The sequence below is a fragment of the Aptenodytes forsteri genome, unplaced genomic scaffold (genome assembly GCF_000699145.1).
Source record: "Aptenodytes forsteri isolate BGI_AS27 unplaced genomic scaffold, ASM69914v1 Scaffold1, whole genome shotgun sequence".
In the NCBI taxonomy this organism is placed as follows: Eukaryota; Metazoa; Chordata; class Aves; order Sphenisciformes; family Spheniscidae; genus Aptenodytes; species Aptenodytes forsteri.
Genome location: NW_008795035.1, coordinates 8,599,162 through 8,619,150, shown reverse-complemented (window position 1 = coordinate 8,619,150; position 19,989 = coordinate 8,599,162). Strand labels below are relative to the sequence as shown.

The window sequence follows — 19,989 nt, the reverse complement described above, 5'->3', positions numbered from 1 at the left end:
GCTTCCATATGGCGTAACAGCATGGGAGTGGAGGGCTAAGGCCTACAGCAGGCGCTGCTTGGCTTGAGCTCCCCATCTATCCATGGACACTCGTTGCATTACACCATAACATCTGGATTATTGCTTGTAATGTCCCTGGGAAATATCCACTTCCCATCAAAGCCTTTATCTATCTCGGTTGTACTTTGAACATTTTAGTATTTAACATAGTCATGTTTGATGTGATGTACTTGCTGCTTTAGGACCAAGGATTTTCCCTCCCCCCCGCTCCTTCCTCAGAGGAGGAAGAGGTATTTGATGTTAGGTCACACAAAAAAAACAGACAAAGTTTATTATCCGCGTTACAATTTCTTTTAAAAACAAAGCATCCAGTTCTCTTCAAAGCTTCCAGGCTGAACACGAAAGACAGTTGTTATCACTCAGTTTTCAAATCAAATTTGGATTCTTTTCATTTTTTAACCAAGCCAGTATTTTAGGGAGTCACTCAGCGTTGGGGGTCTTCCAACCCAAATTCTGTAGCATACATAACCCCACCCTTTTAGCCATTGACTTGACAGTTCAAAGGACTGTTGGGAGGTACCCAAACCAGCCCAGATTCCACACAGTCCCGAGAAAAATCAGCGCCTGCAGCTCCGTATTACTAGAGCACATTGCAATTTATCAACTCTGACTTTCCAAAACAGGTGGCCCCTAGCAAATGGCCTTGTGCACCCCCTTTCTGGATGGCTGCACAGCTGCAAAAGTGCTCTGTGCTTATCTCAGAAGAGGGGTATGTTGATCTCCAGCTAACGGGACCTGGCCACTTTCTGGACAAGATCTAGCATCACTTTAGAACATCACACTGGATAGAGAAGCTAAGATGTCTGCAACTGGTTTAGGGCATAGTGCTGATCTGCAGCACCTCAACACAGGCTTGATGACTGCAGTCTGCTTCCTACCTCCCCCAACCCAGCTCTGCCACCGCCACAAGCCTCTCTTCAAATGGAGCGGCACAGAGCCCGGGATGGCCGCTTGCCTCGCACCCCTGCAAGACAGCCCATCACCTTAGGAATGCTTTGGATTTCCTGGACATGCCCAGGTCATTCCCACAGCGTGTGCTCAGCAGGTCTGGCATGTCTCCTGTGTCTCATATCATCTATGCACACGCCAAAGACCCACTCTGTGCATGCTCTGTGGCCACCTCTCCAGCCTCCCCAGGCACTTGGCAGGCTGTTCCTCTGACCACCCTGATGGAAATCCCAGCCAAACAGGCGGTGTCTCAGATTCCACTCACAGTTTCTGGAAGGAAGCATGTCTGGGGAAACCCAGATGTGTGGTAGACCCACGGACCTGGACCATCAATGAGACAACTTTAGTGTTGCCTGGGGAAATCTGCACTAGGGAAGATGCCTCCCAGGTGACAAGAAAATGCTATTGCATTATCTATTTTAAAAGTCTTACCTCCTCTCTGATACTCCACACCTACTCATTTCAAACTGATTTACACAGAGTTAATTGATTAAACTTCACAGCCTCCCTCTGAGCTGGAAAAACTATCACACAGCAGAGCACAGAGGAGTGCACTCATCAGCCCAAAGCTACTCAGGGGCAAAACAAGCACTGAAAAAACCCACCCCAAGCACTACACTAATCTGCCTTCACGATGAGACACCAGAAAAGTCAAAGCCCCTCTCTACACTGGCCAGAAAAGGAGGACATAACTGCTTAATCAGTGACAATTCTAAAGTGGTTTTATCTTTCCAGCTCTTCCCTTTCCCTGTTACCTCCCAGGCTACGGACGCCTCCGCACTTGGGTATTTCAGCTCCTCCTGCTGCTGAACCCGAGCTCTTTTCAGCTGTGCTCCCAGACTGGATGCCACGTCCTTCAGACCTCTGCTGCTATATTTTCCTGTAAACTCTCTGCAGTCAGCCAGCTCACACTCTGGCTACGTCCCAGACCAAAGTAAAGGTGCCTTGCAGAGGTACAGAAAAGTTGGCTGAAGCTAGGATCAGGCTATAGGGCTGGAAATTAGGAAACATATGCTTTATGATGGAAGTTGGCACACGTCCCAAGCACAAGACATTGGACAAGTTTGCTTATTCCTTCCTGCCCTCCCATTACTTCTGAAATCAAGACAGTCTTAAGAAGAGAATTTGAGGGGCTGTCTCCAGATAGAGCTCTGATTTTGGCTGGGCTCTGGGTGCAAATAACCAGTGATAGCATAAAGGTCACCTTTGTGAGCAGTTCACTGCTCTAAAATGGATAACAACTTGAAGAAAAAGCATCCGTCAAACAAGCCAGACAGAAAGAAAGTAGTAAGCACAAGAATATCCAGAAAGCTTTACTCTTAAAAAACCAAACTAGATATTTTTAAAGTCTAGGAGCCCATGTTTAGTGCAGATTTAGGGACTGTGCAACATCAGGTAAGTAATGAGTAATCTTTTCTGAAGCAAAAGTATGGCCTGGTCATAGAGCAGGACCCTGCCATGTGAGGAACAGAAGACAGTTCTTCTCCCTGCTGCTTAGAAAGAACATTTCCCCAGAAAACATCCCACGTCTCTGAACAGAAAAATTAAGAATCAGTGCTCACAATACCATTCTCAGAATCTGGTTTCTGGTTTCAAAACGAATATAAAAGCTTTGCACACCAACTTCCGATTTTTTGTTTTTTTCTGGTTTAAAGAAGAAAGCTGGACAAGAATGAGCAGGTGGGCCATATTCTGCCTTCACAGAGGCAAAAACAGGAGACGAGCAAGAATGCCAGAGCTTTGGAGGGGAAAGAACCGGCTCATTGACCCGGCTTCACAGAATCCTTTGGGAACTTGAGTCTCCCTGCTAACACCATTTGTATATAATCTCCCTCTATAGGCACCCAGCGAATCCCCTCTGGTGCATCAGGGCTGCTTTCAAATCTGTCTCTTTCTGACACACACATACATGCCCCAAGTTCAAACTTGTTTTTGAAGCAATAAAGAGATGCAGAGAAATTGTACATTTAAATGACATGGCGAGGTGGCCAAGTGTGAAGCAAACCCATCTCTCACATCTTTCATTTAAAAGGATGAGACAGGACAACAGAAAGCCTGCTGCAATCCCTGTGAAGAGGTCAACATCGAAACTGGGCCACGTAATTTGCCATTTGAGAAAACAACAACACGCAAATGGGAAGACTCTTTGGACCTCTGCTCATTAGGCAGGGAAACCATTTTGCAGAGGCAGTCTCCCCCTGGGAAAGAGGAGAGGGCAGCAAGAAAGGCAAGTGAACCGACACGAGATTGCCACCACGATGCGTGACCCTGTGGCAAGCGAGTCCCTCCGCTCCGTGAAACACTCAGAGAGCGCCGCTGCCCACGGGGTATTGTGGGAGAAAGCCAAATACAATGAGGCAGGCAAAAATGAAACCTAACAGCCCACGCAGAATAAAAGGAGAGCGAGGTATTTTCCCCTGTGATGAGACGCCGAGGAGTGCTTGGGTCCGGTCAGCCTTTCAGCCAATTTATTCAATCAGCTTAGGCTATCAAGGTGGCAATGGCGTCGCTTTTGTTTCAGGACTGAACTGCTGCGGGTCAATCCACCCCAAGCAAACCTGTTTATTTGCTTCATAGATGTTCAACACTTAAAGGTTAGTCAGCTGTACAAATGCTGGAAATAGCACGCAGGGCGCTCAAGGTGAGACTCAAGCCACCCGGGACAAACAAGGCTACTGAGCATCAGCGTGTTGGGCTCCAGCAGAGATAGCTACCAACTCCCCCTGCGCCCCAGATAGCCCCAGAAATAAAAAATGAAAAGAGGGGAGAGCTTGCCAACACACAGATACGAGTGCATATATTAATACTGCCTAACAGTATCTTCTTCCCTTTGCAGTGCTACCCTCCATGAGAAAAAGAAGAAAGCTGTACACTCTTGGAGACAGCTCCCACAGAGGACAATGCTGTTCTCAGCTCCCGTGAAAAATGAGGGATCTGGATGTGCTGCCCATGTCTTGGGAATCTGCACAAGCGTGTGATGATTCCCTTCTAGCGGCAGTGAAAAATATATACTGTGTAATCAACAGATAGCTAAGTCATCCTGTTCAACAGCTCTTGCACCAAAGTGATTTAAAAGACAATATTCAGTTGCTGAAATCCTTCCTGCATACCATCTGTAATGACTGTGAGACAACCATAGCTAGACAGGAGACCTTGTACTGCTGCTGTTTTCATTGTTGTCTGACATGTAGCTTTTTCTTCTAAAAGCAAGTGAGCTCAGAGAACGCAGGTCAAGAGTGCACGGCATCCACAACCGCCCACGTGAACCCCTTCGCCAGTCTGACATGGGGTTGCATCAGGTATTAATGCCATCAAACAGGGGTACTAACCATTTGGGGTGAATTTGGGAAGCCAGCAAGAATCCCGTGACCGATGTGACAAGACTCATTTAAGGACACTGCTGTGCCAAATCTGCACTAAGATAACATAAAATGGCCAAATTAGAGTATAACCAGACTTCTTTTATATAGGCAATACAGATTAAAAAAAAGCTGTGAAAGTTACATTCATTTTGCCCATCCTTAAAATAAGTAATTTTCCCTGTATTTGTAGAAGAAGAAAAGCTAAACATTACAATACAGGTCAGCTATAGTTCAGCGCAAAAAAAACCCAGGAAAACCATTTCAAATAGAAAACTTTTATTTGCCTAAACCTACAGAGATGAAATTTAGATCTGTCTCAGTTCAGCTGCTCAAATAGAAAGTATATGGCCTTTTTGTCCCACAACAACCAGTCAGCTCAGTAGCCAAAAAAGAGACGAGTTTGTGTATCTGTTACAGAGCTCTCTCCGTTTTCCCTGCCCCCCTTATTCCTGTATCTTTATCTCGTCCAGCAACATTGTTTTCTACCCCATCATACTCTCTGGCTATTCTTCCATAACCTCTTGCGCCTTCCCTAGACACCTATATTCCCCATGCACACAATTTTTCTTTCTAGCCTTTATGTTCTGCCACAAACTGCTAGTACTGCTTCCACAGACCAGAGTTTCCTAACTAAAGATGGTTATTGATGTACAGTACTAGTGTTTTAGTGCAGTAGCAGAATCAATAAACTAGGAAATACTGCTTTGTCAGATTTTTCCAGCGCATGCCGGGAAATATTTTTACTGCCTTTGGATGGTCACAGAGCTTTTCTTTAGAGATCACACTGGAGCATGAACTGTCTTCCCTAGGAAGAACTGAAGCTCTCCTACCCTCTAGTGACTGGAACAGAATAAGCACAGGGTTGCAGCTCTTTTTTTTTTCCCCTCCTTCCTCTTTTAAACAATACTTTCACTTCTCCTAACTCAGTACCATGCTTCAGCATCTCTTAATTTTATTTGAAAAGATGCTAAGGCACAAGCCAGAGTCTTGAGAACTGAACGACCTGCCGGTATGGCTTACAGTTAAAGGTCCAAAAACCTGTACGTAAAAAAAATTACTCAAAATGCAATGAGATATAGGGCGCAACCAAAAAAAGAATTCCAGCGACAGCAACCAAGACAGAAGTTTGGCTGTTCTGGACAAAAAGGACCAGAGTTTAAAAACCTGGCTCCCTTTCCCAGGACGCAAAGCCAACCAGCGTCAAGAGACAGCTGTGTGTGCACGCGTGAGAAAAAGGGGAATCAAGCTACACTGATTGAGTGAGGGCAGAGCAATTTCCAGAGCTTTAGTTAAAAACTAAAGTGCTGAGCTCTTCAATTATTCCATCACTTTCTGTCATACAGCATTCAGGGATGCCTGGCGGCTCTCTGCGCCGAGCACTGCGGGAAGGGCTGCGTTATCCCTGGAACCAGGGCTCGCCAAGCTGCCGTCCAGCTCCAAGGGCTGTACTTTGCACTTCTTCTATTGACAAAAATATACTTGCTGGCACAATACCTGAGAGGGTTGGCTCCTCACATTGCACATCACAGTTGTAATGAATAAAACAAGAGGAGGTTAATTATTCAATTTATTTAGGCACAAACCAATAGTTATATAGGGAAAATATCAAGATGCATATGTGTTCTCGTAAGAGCCAAATTCTGCTTTTTAGAAAGTTAGACTGTATAGCTCTCAAGCTGGGTACTGGGGCCTGCAGTTTCTATATCATTGTTATTTACTCAATGGCAAATTAAAGCTTTACAGAACAAATAAAAAGCCACAGTCTGTCTCCCGAACAAGTTAAAATCTAATGCAAGAATGAGACAGTACAGGAATAGAAAAGTAGTGGAAGCCTGCAGGGATACTACAGAGAACCAAGGAAAGCAAGTTATGTAGATATGTAGCAACACACAAATCTTGGAAATTCTGTTACACTGCTGGTAATGAAAACTGCCTGCTCGGTCTCCATCCCAAGAACAAAAGGAATTTCAAAAACCTACAGGAGCGACCAGAAGAAATACTGCCTCAAAAGTCCTCCCGTGGCGAGAGGCGACCCAAACGATTAGACTGGGATCCAGGAGACCCGTGTTCAACTCCAGTACCAACTATTGGCAACCTTTTGGGTGTCCTTAAACAACTCGAATCCTCCACAGCTCCTTTTTTTTGGTGGAATTTACATCCATTTCCTTAGTACAAACGGTTTTTCTCTCTTTCTACAGCTCTTTGCTGAATGGGGTCTTACTCTCGCTTGCCACTACACGCTACCATAGCGCCTACAATAAGAAAACAGCAGCAATTTCTCATCACATCGAAAAAAATCAAAAAAGTGAAGGGTATCACAGCCACCACATTAAGACAGGTTGCACCTATACTTCAGACTTTTCCTATGTTTACCCCTTCTGTTTCAGAGGAGGGCACAGATTTTGGGAGGGGACTTTTTTTTTTTTTAAGAGAAAAAAAATATGGATTACCTTGGATGAGGTTCGCTTCTTCCGACTTGACCATCTCTATCCATGGGTCCCCACCACCGTACCAAAGAGAACCCAGAGAGAGGAAACAGAGCAGGAGTAAAATGGAGAAAGTGTTTAGTAGCATAATTCAAACAGCAGCTTGTCAAATGTGTTAGAAAAGCTTATTACTAAGTAGGGGGCTGGATCTATGGCTGCATTCATCTACCTCCCCCCTCCCTCATGGAACAAAGCAATCAAACTCAAAATACCTGCACTGTACCAAAAAAAAGAGGAAATTAAAAAAAAGTAATCAAGAATAAAAAGTGGAGGGACCCAGAGCCACTGGTAAGAAACACGGCTTATACTTTTGGTGCCATCTGGTTCTACAGTAAGCTAATTTAAAAAGGGAAAAAAAAAAAATCGTCTTGCTGTTAAGTGCTAATGTGGACAGAGCCATTTCACTATTCTGATTCCACTGGAAATGGCTGAGCAATTTGCATTTGAAATATGAGGGCTTAAAACATCGTCTTTAAAAAAAAATTACAGTGCGCACCAACTCTTCTATCATCTGCACTCTGAATGTTAACTAAGCACCCAAGAGTACCAAAAGCTGTTACTTTAAACCAATGTATTTTCTGTCTCACTGGCTAGGTCCACTTTAGCCCACGCCTTCCCAAAAATGCCAGAAGAAGTCCTGAGGTTCTTTTGGCTAAACTGCTTTTTCGCTAAAGAAACTTTATGTCTTTGCTTCACCCCTTCCTGCCATCCAGTGACATGTGTGCCACCAGCAACACCCTCCTGTACAAGTTAGAGGGGGAATTCGCATCCCAGATCAAGGCCATCTCATAGTATAGATATATAAACACAACAACAGTGTCTTGAATGTTGTCATTAAGCTTTTAAATAATCACATATTGAGGTAGAAATAGCTCTACAATTATCTTAATATTAATTGAGATTTTACAGTTCTCAAAAAGGCAATTTATTGAATTATTTGAAAATCATTTATTGAAATTATTTGAAAAATAAATAATGAATGGCAGACGCCCCACATCAGCTTTTTCTTATTTTGCTTTCTAACCCCTTGAAACATTTACGTTTCTATAAATAATCCCATTCAGACTGGAATTCCATACCTATAATTCAATAATGTGTTGTAAACAGCAACTTTCATACTAGACTATATAGAAGACTTGTAGGAATATTTTCTCTTTACATATGTATTACACATATTTAATACGTGTAATATTGGTAAGCTCTATATGTGTAGCTCTGGTTTTCAAGCCAGTCCAAGTAAATGCCTGATCTTGGCTTTTCCCCATCCCTTGCTGGCCAGGGGCAGGATGAGTTCACCAACACAGGTATGCTCCACACACTACGTAAAACACCCGTAGGAATCTTAAAAGATGAAAACAACAGCAAAAACACACGTGCAGGGCCTGAAATTTAAAAACTATCAGCTTCAGTTGTGGTGTTCCCTGTTTCTGCCCGGGTTCTTCTGGGTTTCTAGCATCACTAAATGCACCATATTTCAGCACCAGGAGCCAAGTTCAACTGAACTCATCAAGAAACTCTCAGTGGCCAAATCAGGGTTTTTACAAGCAATCTCTTCCTCTCAGCCAGCGTGCTCCTCCGCAGGATTGGTGCAGTTTAAGTCTTAACATCAAATCTCTGCTTTTAGATTTCACACGGATATATTTTTCCATTGTCATGGGAGAAAAAAAAAAGAGAAAAAAAATAACAACTTTTTTTTTTTTTGAAGTGTTAAACTCCCAGGTGGAGATCAGAAAATAGTATGCTCTGGAATAGCAATCGCAGCAGGTACGGTTCATACATTCACTTCAGCAACCTGCACGTCGCAGTAACGGATACCACACCCCTGATAGACGGAGAGCACTGCACAGCGCGCGTCCCAGCTACGAGAGAACCATCCAGCTACAGATGTCTAAGCAACTTTTACCCAGTTAAATATGTGGCTTTTTTTAAAGCTATGATCTATCTCGATTTCAATATTGAATCTCGGAGGACGAAAATAAAGGTGGCATTTCCAAGTGAAGCAGATCAGGCCAGCTCTTCTCCCCCCCCACACACATTCCAGCTATAAATTTGATTTCCTAAGCCACTTACATTTCTCTTGATGTCTTCTTGCTTGACTGCTAGACTCAAGTTTAATACAATAACTCCCATGTCATCTTCTAAACTGTTGGGATCTTCCAGTTTTAAAACCTGTTCAATAGTTCTACAAGCAAAAAAAGAAGACGTGCATTGATTGACTCCAGTTAACTCGAGTTCATTATTAAAGGTCACACTGAGCTGTGCAAATTTCAGCTTCTTGTCTGAAATTCCCAATATTGAGTTTAAATGTTAAAACAGGAAATCTGGAGGGTTCCTCCTTAGTTCTGACAAAATACACCCCCCTTTTAATAACGCAGCGTGGTGTTTATATAGCATTGCTTAATACTCGTAACTCTCCATATGCGGATACACGCCGAATTAAGTTACTACTACCTCCACTTCACAGGGAAGAAGAGTGACAGGGAAACCCATCCAAGTGAATTTTCAAACATTAATGGCTGGGATTCGACTCCAGAGATATTTATTCTGCCTTATCTCTGCCTGCGTTTAATCTCCCTCCGTGACTCAGTTCCCTCTCTGAAAACGGGAATGCTGGTATTTACCTGGTGGCACTCTCTCTCAGATAAATTCATTAGTGTTTCAGAAATTCAGATACAACAGCCATGGGAGCTGTAACACACCCGCACAGGGAGAACTCATTTTCTCCAAGAAAAGAGTCGCACAGCGAGGGAGTATAAAAGAGAGAACTAAAACTCGAATTCCTGGCTTCCAGCTCCACATTGAGACCGAGCAGCAGCAGCAGACAAAAGGCGCAGGGCTTGCCTCCGCACTAAATCAGGGCCAGATGAGCTGCCGCGGGGACGGATGGCTGCGGGGGGAGGCTGGAAACGGGGCGCTCGCAGCCAGCCGGGCAAACCGCTCCCCAGCCCAATTATATACAGAAAAAGGCACCCCGCGCTACGTGGGGCTAAGAAGGGGTCTCAACTTTCTCCCCCCTTTCTTCTTCCACCTCCATAAATTATTCTGGTGTAGCTCTCCCTAAACAATGCCGCATATAGAAACTCTTATTCTTCCTAGACATGAAAAGGAAAGGGCACCTTCTGCAGAACTGGGCTCATCCGGGTTGGAGCTGAATCCTGTACGTAACGCTGGATAAAAACATGCGCGCACAGGATTTATCCCATGCGATTTCTTTTTTTTTTTTAAATGTGCTCCCCACCCTTCCATCAAAATAAGTTTTCATGAATAGACAAATTCCAAGCTAGAGCAAAAGCGTTTCGTTATTTTCCTATGTTTCTCAATTAAGCTGCATTAATAACCTTTAATTAAACAAATGTATTACCTATTGAGTTCAAGTTCAGCGAGCGCTACAAATGCCGAACCCATGAAGTCTGAAGAGGTTAAATCTCGATCGTACACCTGGTAGCAAAATAAAATAAATATTGATAATTTTCACATCATAAGCCAGTTTTATCCCGGCCAATAAAAGAACAGATATTTTGAGCCCTTTCAGTTCAATTTCGTATTTGAAAGATCAAAGCTTAGATACAATTCAGGGATAATTTTCCATCTCCCTGCTTTAATTTGTATTTTTAACTAAATATTTAAACAGCATTTTGAAAGTATCTTCTTAATATTGTGTAAACAGAGACATGTGTGCTGCTATGGATTGTGCCTGTTCCTTTATGCTCTGCGCGATAGCATAATGAAATGCTGCACAAAAATCAGGTACTTCTGGCTACAGATGTTTTAGCAATTAGTGCTCGCAACTGGTAGCTTGCAGTTCTGGTAACTGTAACGTTACTCATAATGAGAAAAGGCTTTGCTACTTGTCACGGCTGCATCCCAGGTAATAATTCTGTTCAACCCAGCCAAATTACACTCTTAAAACGTGCTTATGAAACCGTGATTGGTTTCACCGAGTTTGCACAAGCACGGTAAGAGCGAGCAGAATTTAGCTCCATAGCTTTAATCATATCCAGTCAAGGAGTTTTATTTCAACTTGGGTTTTTGCAGATGGAAAGCAAAACACGCGAGTAAAATCTGGAACAGACATATGTGCATTTTAATTTGAAATTGCTGAAACTCTTAAACCGGATTGTGTTTTACGTTACGCTGCTACAGTGAATAAAAATCAATACGTTTCTAAAGTTGAAAATAATTGCTTAAAAAAATATTGCCCCATCTTTCAAAAATCTAAACCCAAAACTTACCTTGATCCAGAGTTTTTGATTGAGGGTCTGTACAGGCAGCACAACAGTTTCATCCCAAACTGGGTTGCTGTTCTTGTAGACTACCTTACTTTTGTATAGAGTTTTCCCATTCAGTTTAAACTTCACATACGGGTCACTTGTACCTGTGATAATTAATAAAAAAATAGATTAGCATGCCCCCCCATAACCCCACAACCTTAAATTAGATATTCATAAAACAATAAACAATAATAAATGGTAATGACTTATTTTATATATACATGCATATACTTAATTACCTATATAAAAATTGCTAGTTCATACAGGAAATCTATAGAACAGAACCAGAAAGTTATTTGAAAGCAGGCAACAAAAATTCTTCATAGTTTGCTTGATCTCTGCTGTGTTATTCTTAAAGAACGTTAATTATTCTTTAGTAACATAGTTAACATTTTAATTAGGGAAAAGAGCAAACAGAAGCAGGGATGAGGGACTATTTACAGGCCAACTAACCACACGGGCAGTGGAAGAGAGAAAATGTGATCCTGTGACTATGAATATATAAAAAGATCAAAACTCAAAAGCATCGTAACTTGGGATAGGAGCTGCAAGGAAACCAGTAACAATAGCTAAAACGCTCATCAGGATTTCATCAGTGGTGTCACTTGCCAGTACACTTAAAACCAAATTTGAAGTTCCAGTGAAAAAATACTGACATTATTCACCCGCTCAGGATAAAAACCACACACAGAATAGACTCTGTAAAGACAAACAAACAATATTCAGGTTACACATTTTTTAATCCAAGTGGCACAATTTGCCACGGCAATAATGTCCCATATTTTTATGGAGCAGATGTCCATGGACAGAGCGTAAGGCTCGTGCCACTCGGCAGCAATAGAAAGACTTGCAGCTGTCAAAGGAAAACAGAAGAGGGAATCAACTTTTTATTATTATTAAACCAGTGGCATCTGCACTAACACCAACCACTGTGCAAGACACCATACAAAAGGGGGAACAAAGTGCACGAAGGCTTTAACTAGATGGTTGATTTAGTAATGCACACAGGCTTCGCAAAAAAAATCTCACAAGCTGCAAATAAGGGAAAGAATAAAATTGGGGTGTAGCAGCCTATACAATTAACTGATCCCAGGTGCCATTCATCTGTAATAGTCAATATTGTCTGTATTATACCTTATGTTTGGAATTAAGCTTCCCTCCTAACAGTTCAATTTCATTAGAAGAATAACAGCTAACGCGATGGTCCTGGCTGCCCCCCAGCCTGCAGTGTGGGCTGCTGGCAGGAAAAGACCAACTCCTACACCAGACTTGACATTCAGAAATAATCTGAACCCGTCCTCCCCGGGTCCCACTGAGATACTGGCCGACAAACGCATGGCAGTTCAGGATAACCCAGCCTAAGACCAATACTCAGTCTTGTCAGTAGTTTGGTGAAACGGTGAGAATGTGGAAAATCCATATTTAAACATCCAAAGCCCCGATCGGTGTTATGTGAAGGCAGACTTAGACTCAAGAAAAAATAGCTATGTGTTAGCATCTATTTGGAATTACATAGTACTGTAAAGAACTGTGCTCCTGGGACATAGACTTATTTTTAAGAATTATAGAATGTTTTTATTCTGTTTTAATTTCAAAAGGGAAGAGTTGTAAAGCCCTGGCCAATTCTGCATATAAAGGGTGTTTCATTGACAGAAGGAAATTATCAACTGGTTTTCAACTACTACCTACAGTTGATTCTTTTCCTAAATAGTAATTGTTGAAATCAACCCCTTTTTGTGAAAAAAGCTGCAAACTTAAAAAGACATCTCCTTTCCTGCTCCTCTAAGAGAGAATAATAAGGGCCCGATCCAAAGCCAGGGAAGTCAGAGGGCAGCTTCTTACTGTTTTCAATTTGTTAGGACTAGACCTTTCCCTAGAATACTTCTCAGAACTATGATTATACTCTTATATAAAACGTACAGCTTAAAACCAGCACACTTTCCACAAGTGGGAACACGCAGATAAATCGTAGTCCCACAACGTGGGCAGCAGCCCTCAGAGGATGCAGAAGTTAATAACAGCATTGAGCTCTTTGGTGTTAGTTTCTTCCAGCTCATTTAAAAATAAAATAAAAAAAAAAAAAAGAACTGGCTTTTATTTACAGGATAAGCAGGAGCAAGCTGCATTATTAAAAATAACAACAGTAGTAATAATAATGTCCACAACCTCTTCTGTGCATGAAATAGCAACTGGCCAAGACAAGGAAAGCAACTGATGAAACGAAAGCATGAAGAGGGCAATGGAGGCAGGTGGTCTATGGCCATAACTCAACCGCTTTTGGCACAGAAAACCCATGAACGAGGGCAAAACCTGAAAAGAGAGAGAGGAAGAAGAGACAGAGAAAGCAAACAGCCAGCAAGTTCAATATCTGCAAGTATAAAACTCCCAGCCTTTTATCCAAGGATGGGAAGCAAGACGACTATAGCTAAGTAAGCATCCCAATCGCATTATTGCTCTGAAAGCTTTCCATGTTGTTATACAGTAAAGGAAAATAAAAGAGGGGGAAGGGCTGCCCAGCACCGCTCATGTGAGCCAGGCTTTAGCAATCGTTCGCGTATCTGTATAAAAAAGAATGCCTCTATATTTACATGAATTTATATATATTTTATATATAAAAATATATATATGCATATGAAAGGAATATATATGTTTACAAAAATATAGATATTTATATAAAATATAAAAAAACAGTGAGGGGAAAAAAGCGATAATAAAAAGAGGCCTTTAATTAAAAAGGATTGCCACTCTGGGATCAGGCCTTCATGCTTGTCAGCTTACTCTCAAAATAAACATCTCAAACCGAGGCCTCAGTGGTGTCACTTACTCCGGCAAGGCACACTGGGTAATCCCTCACTATCTTGACAGCTACATAATGTTCAAACTCTTTCACGGGTGAACGGCGGCACTTGCGCGAAAGAAAATATTAATGCCAGGAATTAATAGAAAAAGGGATGATGGTTTACAAAAGCCAAACAAGGAAAAGGTGTCAAGTTAGTGCCGGTGTTAATTGTTAGGGAAAATAATTGCGGAGGGGCATGGGCTTCGGTGGCGCTCGCCTGTCTGGCTGTCAGAGGGGTAACATCTCAACTAGGCAGGCGGGGGAAAGGGGTCGGCGGCACAGGATCATACAAATGACGGGCTGACACCTCCACGCCGGCAAACAGATGGACTTTCACCTCCGCAGCGGGAGCTGGCGTGCACCGGGGCTCGGTGGCATTTGGTCGGGTGGACCTGGATGGCCAGGAGAGAATTGATGGGGCTGCATATGGCACCACAGCCCCTTTTGGGGCTTTCAAGGCTTCCCCCAAGTTGCTCCCGGGATGTTGATGAAGCTCCTGTACCTCCCTGGGTCAGCATGCCCATTTCTGTTTTCCTTTAAGATGCCCCAGATTGGGTTCAGGTGATCAAAATAGGTTAAAAAGGAGACAGGGAATGACAAATAAGCCAGGTGGACAAGCCCCAGCTGACGGGACAAACAGCACAGACTGCAAATTATTAACTGCAATTGAATTCAAGGCTTGAAGCCCTCTGGTTTCAAGATTGGAAAGATGTCTGGATCTATTAAAAGCTATTTATTAGAGACAATCTACAATCTAGCCAGAAAAGCATAACTTTTCAAAAAGCGCCTACTGATTTTAGAGATGAACCGGGCTAGAAAAGGATATATTTTCCATAATTTTCCTATAACGTGACAGGCACCCAATAATTTTCTGAAGAAGTCAGGCCATTAAAAAAAAGTAAAATAAAGCTTTTCGGCAGCCATTTCTTAGTGAAGGCAACCAAGTCAACTTTTAAGCACATGCACCCAGGCTCTTCTGCAATGCAAGGTCTGAACCTGTTCATCTCTGTCACATCAGCTGTAACCACGTCTCAACAGAGTAACGTGAGGAGACTGATTCTTCTTGAAATCAGTTGAGAATTTAGCCCGAGAAACACACTTCTCTGGTGGGAAGGCAAGGTGTGATGCTTTGAGGTTAATTTAAATGTTACGCAATGACAAGAAGGTTCTCACACAGTAAAATATATGGACAAAATATATAAAACCAACAGGATCATCTGCTTCTCAGCCTAAAACAAACCCAGTAAGAGTAAAAAGAAAGGATGACCTCTAAAAAAGTCATTCCATCAGTTAGACCTGTTTTCCCATTAGAGAAAGAACATGCATCTCAATTGTGATGCTCCCTTGAATTCATTTCCGTAATATCTATTTTACTTCTATTTTCTTTCACTAATACTAAAAAGCAATGCAGGCAGACCAAACATCAGCTAAAATCTGAGCAAGCTTCAGTGAGCAGAAGTTGCCGGGACACAGCAGCAGGACAGGGTTTAGTAGCCCAAGAAACTGTTAACGGTGTTTTTAAATGGATACTGCTGCCCTCTAGCAGCTACCGAGAGATGTATCACATCAACTGGCTTTAATACTACTACACACTTGCTTCATAATTCGGAAAAAAAAAACAAAACCAGGAGACCCGATATGATTTCAAGCCACGGACTATTTCACAGGAGTAAACTTACTGGAAACGTAGCACATGAAACAAATCTCGTTACATAAATAAATAAAAAAGTTACCACCAAGTTGCCTTAAAAGCCGGGGGAGGGGGGGCAGAATAAATCAAAGAACAGTGTGAAATATAACCTAGAACATCTTAAGTTTTTATTAAAAACCTAAACTTTAATCTGAAGAAGGAAATGAAGGATTTATTTTATATGCACGTAAAGAATAAGTTTTATAAAATCTTCCTAGAAATAGAATTACTGAAGTTATTTACAACAAGGAGCAAGAGACACTTTAAAATGGTACACACACTTTTCTTTTTAAGTGGAAAACCACTATATTCTTGTAGTGAAATAGCTGAGATCAAGGTTTAAAGGGGAAATAAAAAAAAAGTATTCTGCTGGCAGGAAATTCAGGTAATTTTGGAAAGTTTTGTGCCTAGCTAGTTTTACATGGCCAGATGGAAGTGAAACATTGCTTGGAAACAAGCATCACCAATAGGTTCCAAGGGAAAATAAACCAACAAACAAGCAAAAAAAAAAACCCACCACAACAAAAACCAATAAACCAAAGAGACCAGAGAAGTGTGAAGAATGCAAACAAACCCACAGTTGATGGGGGAAAAAAAGCCTGAACTGAACATTAGTAGAACGCAAGAAGCAGATGCAGGATGTTCCACGCAAGACACTCAAATAATGTTAAAAAAACAAACAAAAAAACAACAAACTAAAATAAGCAAACCGAGAAAAAACCCAAGACCCTACCAAAACACCATTAGTCCAATCGAACGTCGTATTCCCAGTCGGGACTCAGGTACGAACGCACAGGAAGGCACGAGGATAAGGCAGAAGCCACTTTTACATGACTAGCCAGCACTGAGGACCTTTGGTGTAAATAGTTGCATCTTCTTATATTCTCAGTCTTTGGCCTTATAAAAACCTCCCTATAGGGGTCCCAGAAAGAGCCAGTATGAGCTGTTAACGCAGGCAGCTGCCCCCAAGAGCCAACTCTGACAACTGACAGAGCTTGATCAGTTTAAGAAACCTCTCATCTAAATTACAACTACCTACAAAAGAAGAGTCATAGAGTATTCTCTGGGCCCTACGTATTCTCTTCCAGTGCTGCCATCCCTGTATTTCTTAATCTAACATTAATTTACCAAAGGTGGCTAGACAGATATTGGATTAATTGCTTTTGTTTTAACTTAATTGTGCATTCATTTCCCATGGCCAGTCCAGGAGGGAGCCTTGCAGGGATCACCGTGTAAAAGGGTAAAGTTTCAGCCTCACACATTGCACTTCCAGAAACCGGATTTGGCGCACACAAACGCTCACAGCACAAGCCGCTGTACGCAGAGCTACACGGGATCCAGAAAACATCAAAATAACTACCCAGCACCGCTCAAATTCTTAGCGTTTGTAAATTAGCCATGATTACGCCTTTCAAAAAGAAGTGTGAAAAGTTGCCTAATACATCTCAATAATTAATAAATCTGAAGGACTAATGATCTAATTGCAAATACCCTGAAAACAGAGAAAGTCTAAATTAATCAGCGTGTTTGCAGGGAGCGATTCAGCCTAATTGCTCTGAGCATTTGCTTTCCAAACAATGGACTTGCTCTAAGCTGACAAACGCCCGTCGCAGCACAAACACATCCCTTCCTCCAGCACTCTGGTATCAGCATGGACCTGGGCACCGGATAGCCCAAAGCGATGAGTGGTGGGCTGCTGCAGGTTTCTTACTGCTTAAAGTTAAAAGTACGTGTTATTCTGTCCTATTTTATTTTGTCCTTGGGGACTGAGCTTTGACACGGCTCGCAGTGATGCTAGGAGCTGCCCATGCAGCTGATCAGCACGGCCTCTCTGCCAGCTCCAGGAGCCCATCGGGACCCTCTGGCAGCGGGTGGTGTTAGATGTGAGAGCAGATGGTGATGTGCTCTGGACGGGTGAGGCAGGATGCACCCAGAAAGGTGACAGCACTTTCTGTACCCCTGCAACCCACCCTGCTCCTTTCGCACATTCAGCTGTATCACGAGAGGAAAGAAATGAGAGCAAAACCAAAGTGTAGCAACAGGAAGCAACAAGGGAAACCTGAAAGAAAGAAACGGGGCACAAAGGTCCTGTAAAAATCTAGAAAACATAAGACCATGTGGAAAAGAGGGACACAAAATTCAGGCTGGAGCAATGCAACTGAGAGGGGAAAAAAAGAAAAAAAAAAAAAAAGACGGCAACATCAGCCACTCACCAGCTGACATCACATCCGAGAAACATATTTCTTGCAACCACACTATTTAACAGATGAAAAAATATACTCAAACCTTGAAAGTACAGGATTTGGAAACAGGAGGGGCTTCTCACCCTTACAGGCACTCAAAACCCAGTTTCTTTTTTTTCTTACAGCAGTAAGGCTGTGTTTGCCAACTGAATGAAGGTAACACTTCCTTATAGCTGTTGGCATCACATTGCTGCTCGGTGTCACAGCATCACCCTTGTGCAAAGGTGACTCATACAAGCAGCAAAGTGCACAATCAGAGCATCTCAGAGCTATAAGGGAGCAGGACATTTCAGATTTCATTAGACTGACTCAAATGAACATCAGGCATCACCCTGCCCTGTGAAAGTGAACCAGCAAGTAGAAATGGGCTCCAGCCTCTCCCAGTTCAAAGCGTGTGGAGCTGGAAGTTGCGAGTTTCACAAAAGCAAGGCTCAACGAGGCCATAAAACCACTAAGGGTGCAACAAAGTGATAACAGAGCACTGGTGATTAAGATTGCTTAATATTTTTTTAAGCCAGATAAGATATAATTATCTCTGTTTTCTGCAGAACTACCACTACTCCAGAAATATTTAACTAATAAAATGTATTTCTCCTTTCTTACTACTTACAGTATTAAAACTACATAGATCAGAAACTCCCCACCATCACCATGATATATCATGTCATCTATTAACAGTAATACAAAACAAAGTACACAAAACCCCAACTTTTAGCACTGTGTAGGTACACGCACAGATCTATAACCTTCAGTATTTGGTTCATCAATTACAAAAACTATAAATACGGGAGGACCCATGCACCGTCTAACATTAGGCACCAAACGTACACGCAGGTGATGTGAACGCCTGCCAAGTGCACCTTACCATCTGCTTCAGCAGTTTCTAATGTATGACTGAGTTAGACTGTATCCCAAGAAGCATCAGTGAGAAGCAAATAAATCAGACTCCAAGCAAACTGATGACCAACGGGTTACACCTCTGCCATCCTGCACCCCCAAGAGGGGACACACTGCAATTTCAACCCAGAGAGGGATTTTTAGGAGCCTCTCCCCTTTCCACCAGAACCAAGATCCTAACAGCACTCTGCTTCCTTAGCTAGAGTACATATATTGGGTGTTGCTGTATGGAGGCTTTTTCTTTCCCTTCAAAAAAAAAAAAAAAAAAGGGATAAGAGGAGAAGGAAACGCTGCAATTCTGATTTTTCTCCTACATTGCTTATGCACTTTACAGGAAGCAACAGGGAGCACATGCAGCTGAGCCAGAGTTGTGGGCTGATGCACTGCACCCTCTCTATAGAGAGCAGGTACAAGGAGAGGAGCTACAGAAAGTCAGGGACTGGAGAGACAACAGACAGACAAAAAACAACGCAGGAGGCAAAAGGTGAAGAGAAAAGCAGGAAAGAACAGAGGTTAACAGGGATAATATTATGAAGGAGAGGGGGGAAGAGTAATAAAAATCTGGTAAAGTGAAAGAGAAATTTAAATCACACCAAAGGGAACACATCCTGGAAAGAGCAGTACACAGGGAGTCAAAAAGTCTAGAAAAATACCTGGAAAGTTTGGGAAAAAGTAAAGTCACATGTTGGTCTTATAGCCTGCAGTCATTTGCAGAACTACTGCTCACCCTTACTCAGCCAAGTGTAATTAATTCCTACTTAATAACTGTTAAACATATAACGAGTAAATTGAGGGAGAGCCCTGAGAACTTGCTGAGTAGAACCAGGAGCTTCCAGCAACAGCTGTTTCCGATGGCAGAAATACTTCTCCTTTGTCACACACCTTAGATTTATCTTTATATACTTACCTACGCAGAGATATACTTCTTCCGCTGGGACAAAACACGGGCGGAAGCAAAGACTGAACGCCAGTACCAGAGACTTTACCCCGTCCGCTCGAATTTCAGCTACATCTTGTTCATCGCTTCTCGCACCGAAAGTTGCTGTAGAGCCGAACGTGGAACCCGCAGCACCCTCGCCCGGCCCTGAAGCTGCGGCATCTACGGCAGCGGACGAGGCCGGCGGGGGGGCGGGGGGGGGGGGGGGGGGGGGGGGGGGGGGGGGGGGGGGGGGGGTGCCCCCCCCTTTTTTGGG

General features: G+C 42.7%; 1 protein-coding gene across 2 annotated transcripts in view; it reads right to left on the bottom strand.

Annotated features, from left to right (window-relative positions):
• MCTP2 (multiple C2 and transmembrane domain containing 2) overlaps window positions 1-19,989 on the bottom strand; it is a 107,632-nt gene that overhangs the window by 77,632 nt on the left and 10,011 nt on the right. For both annotated transcript variants that reach the window (XM_009276589.2, XM_009276590.2), the window contains exons 4-7: window positions 11,089-11,231; window positions 10,218-10,294; window positions 8,927-9,038; window positions 6,821-6,856 (exon numbers count right to left, since the gene is read on the bottom strand). In XM_009276589.2, the coding sequence (XP_009274864.1) occupies window positions 6,821-6,856; window positions 8,927-9,038; window positions 10,218-10,294; window positions 11,089-11,231 (368 nt within the window). The remainder of the gene's footprint in view (window positions 1-6,820; window positions 6,857-8,926; window positions 9,039-10,217; window positions 10,295-11,088; window positions 11,232-19,989) is intronic.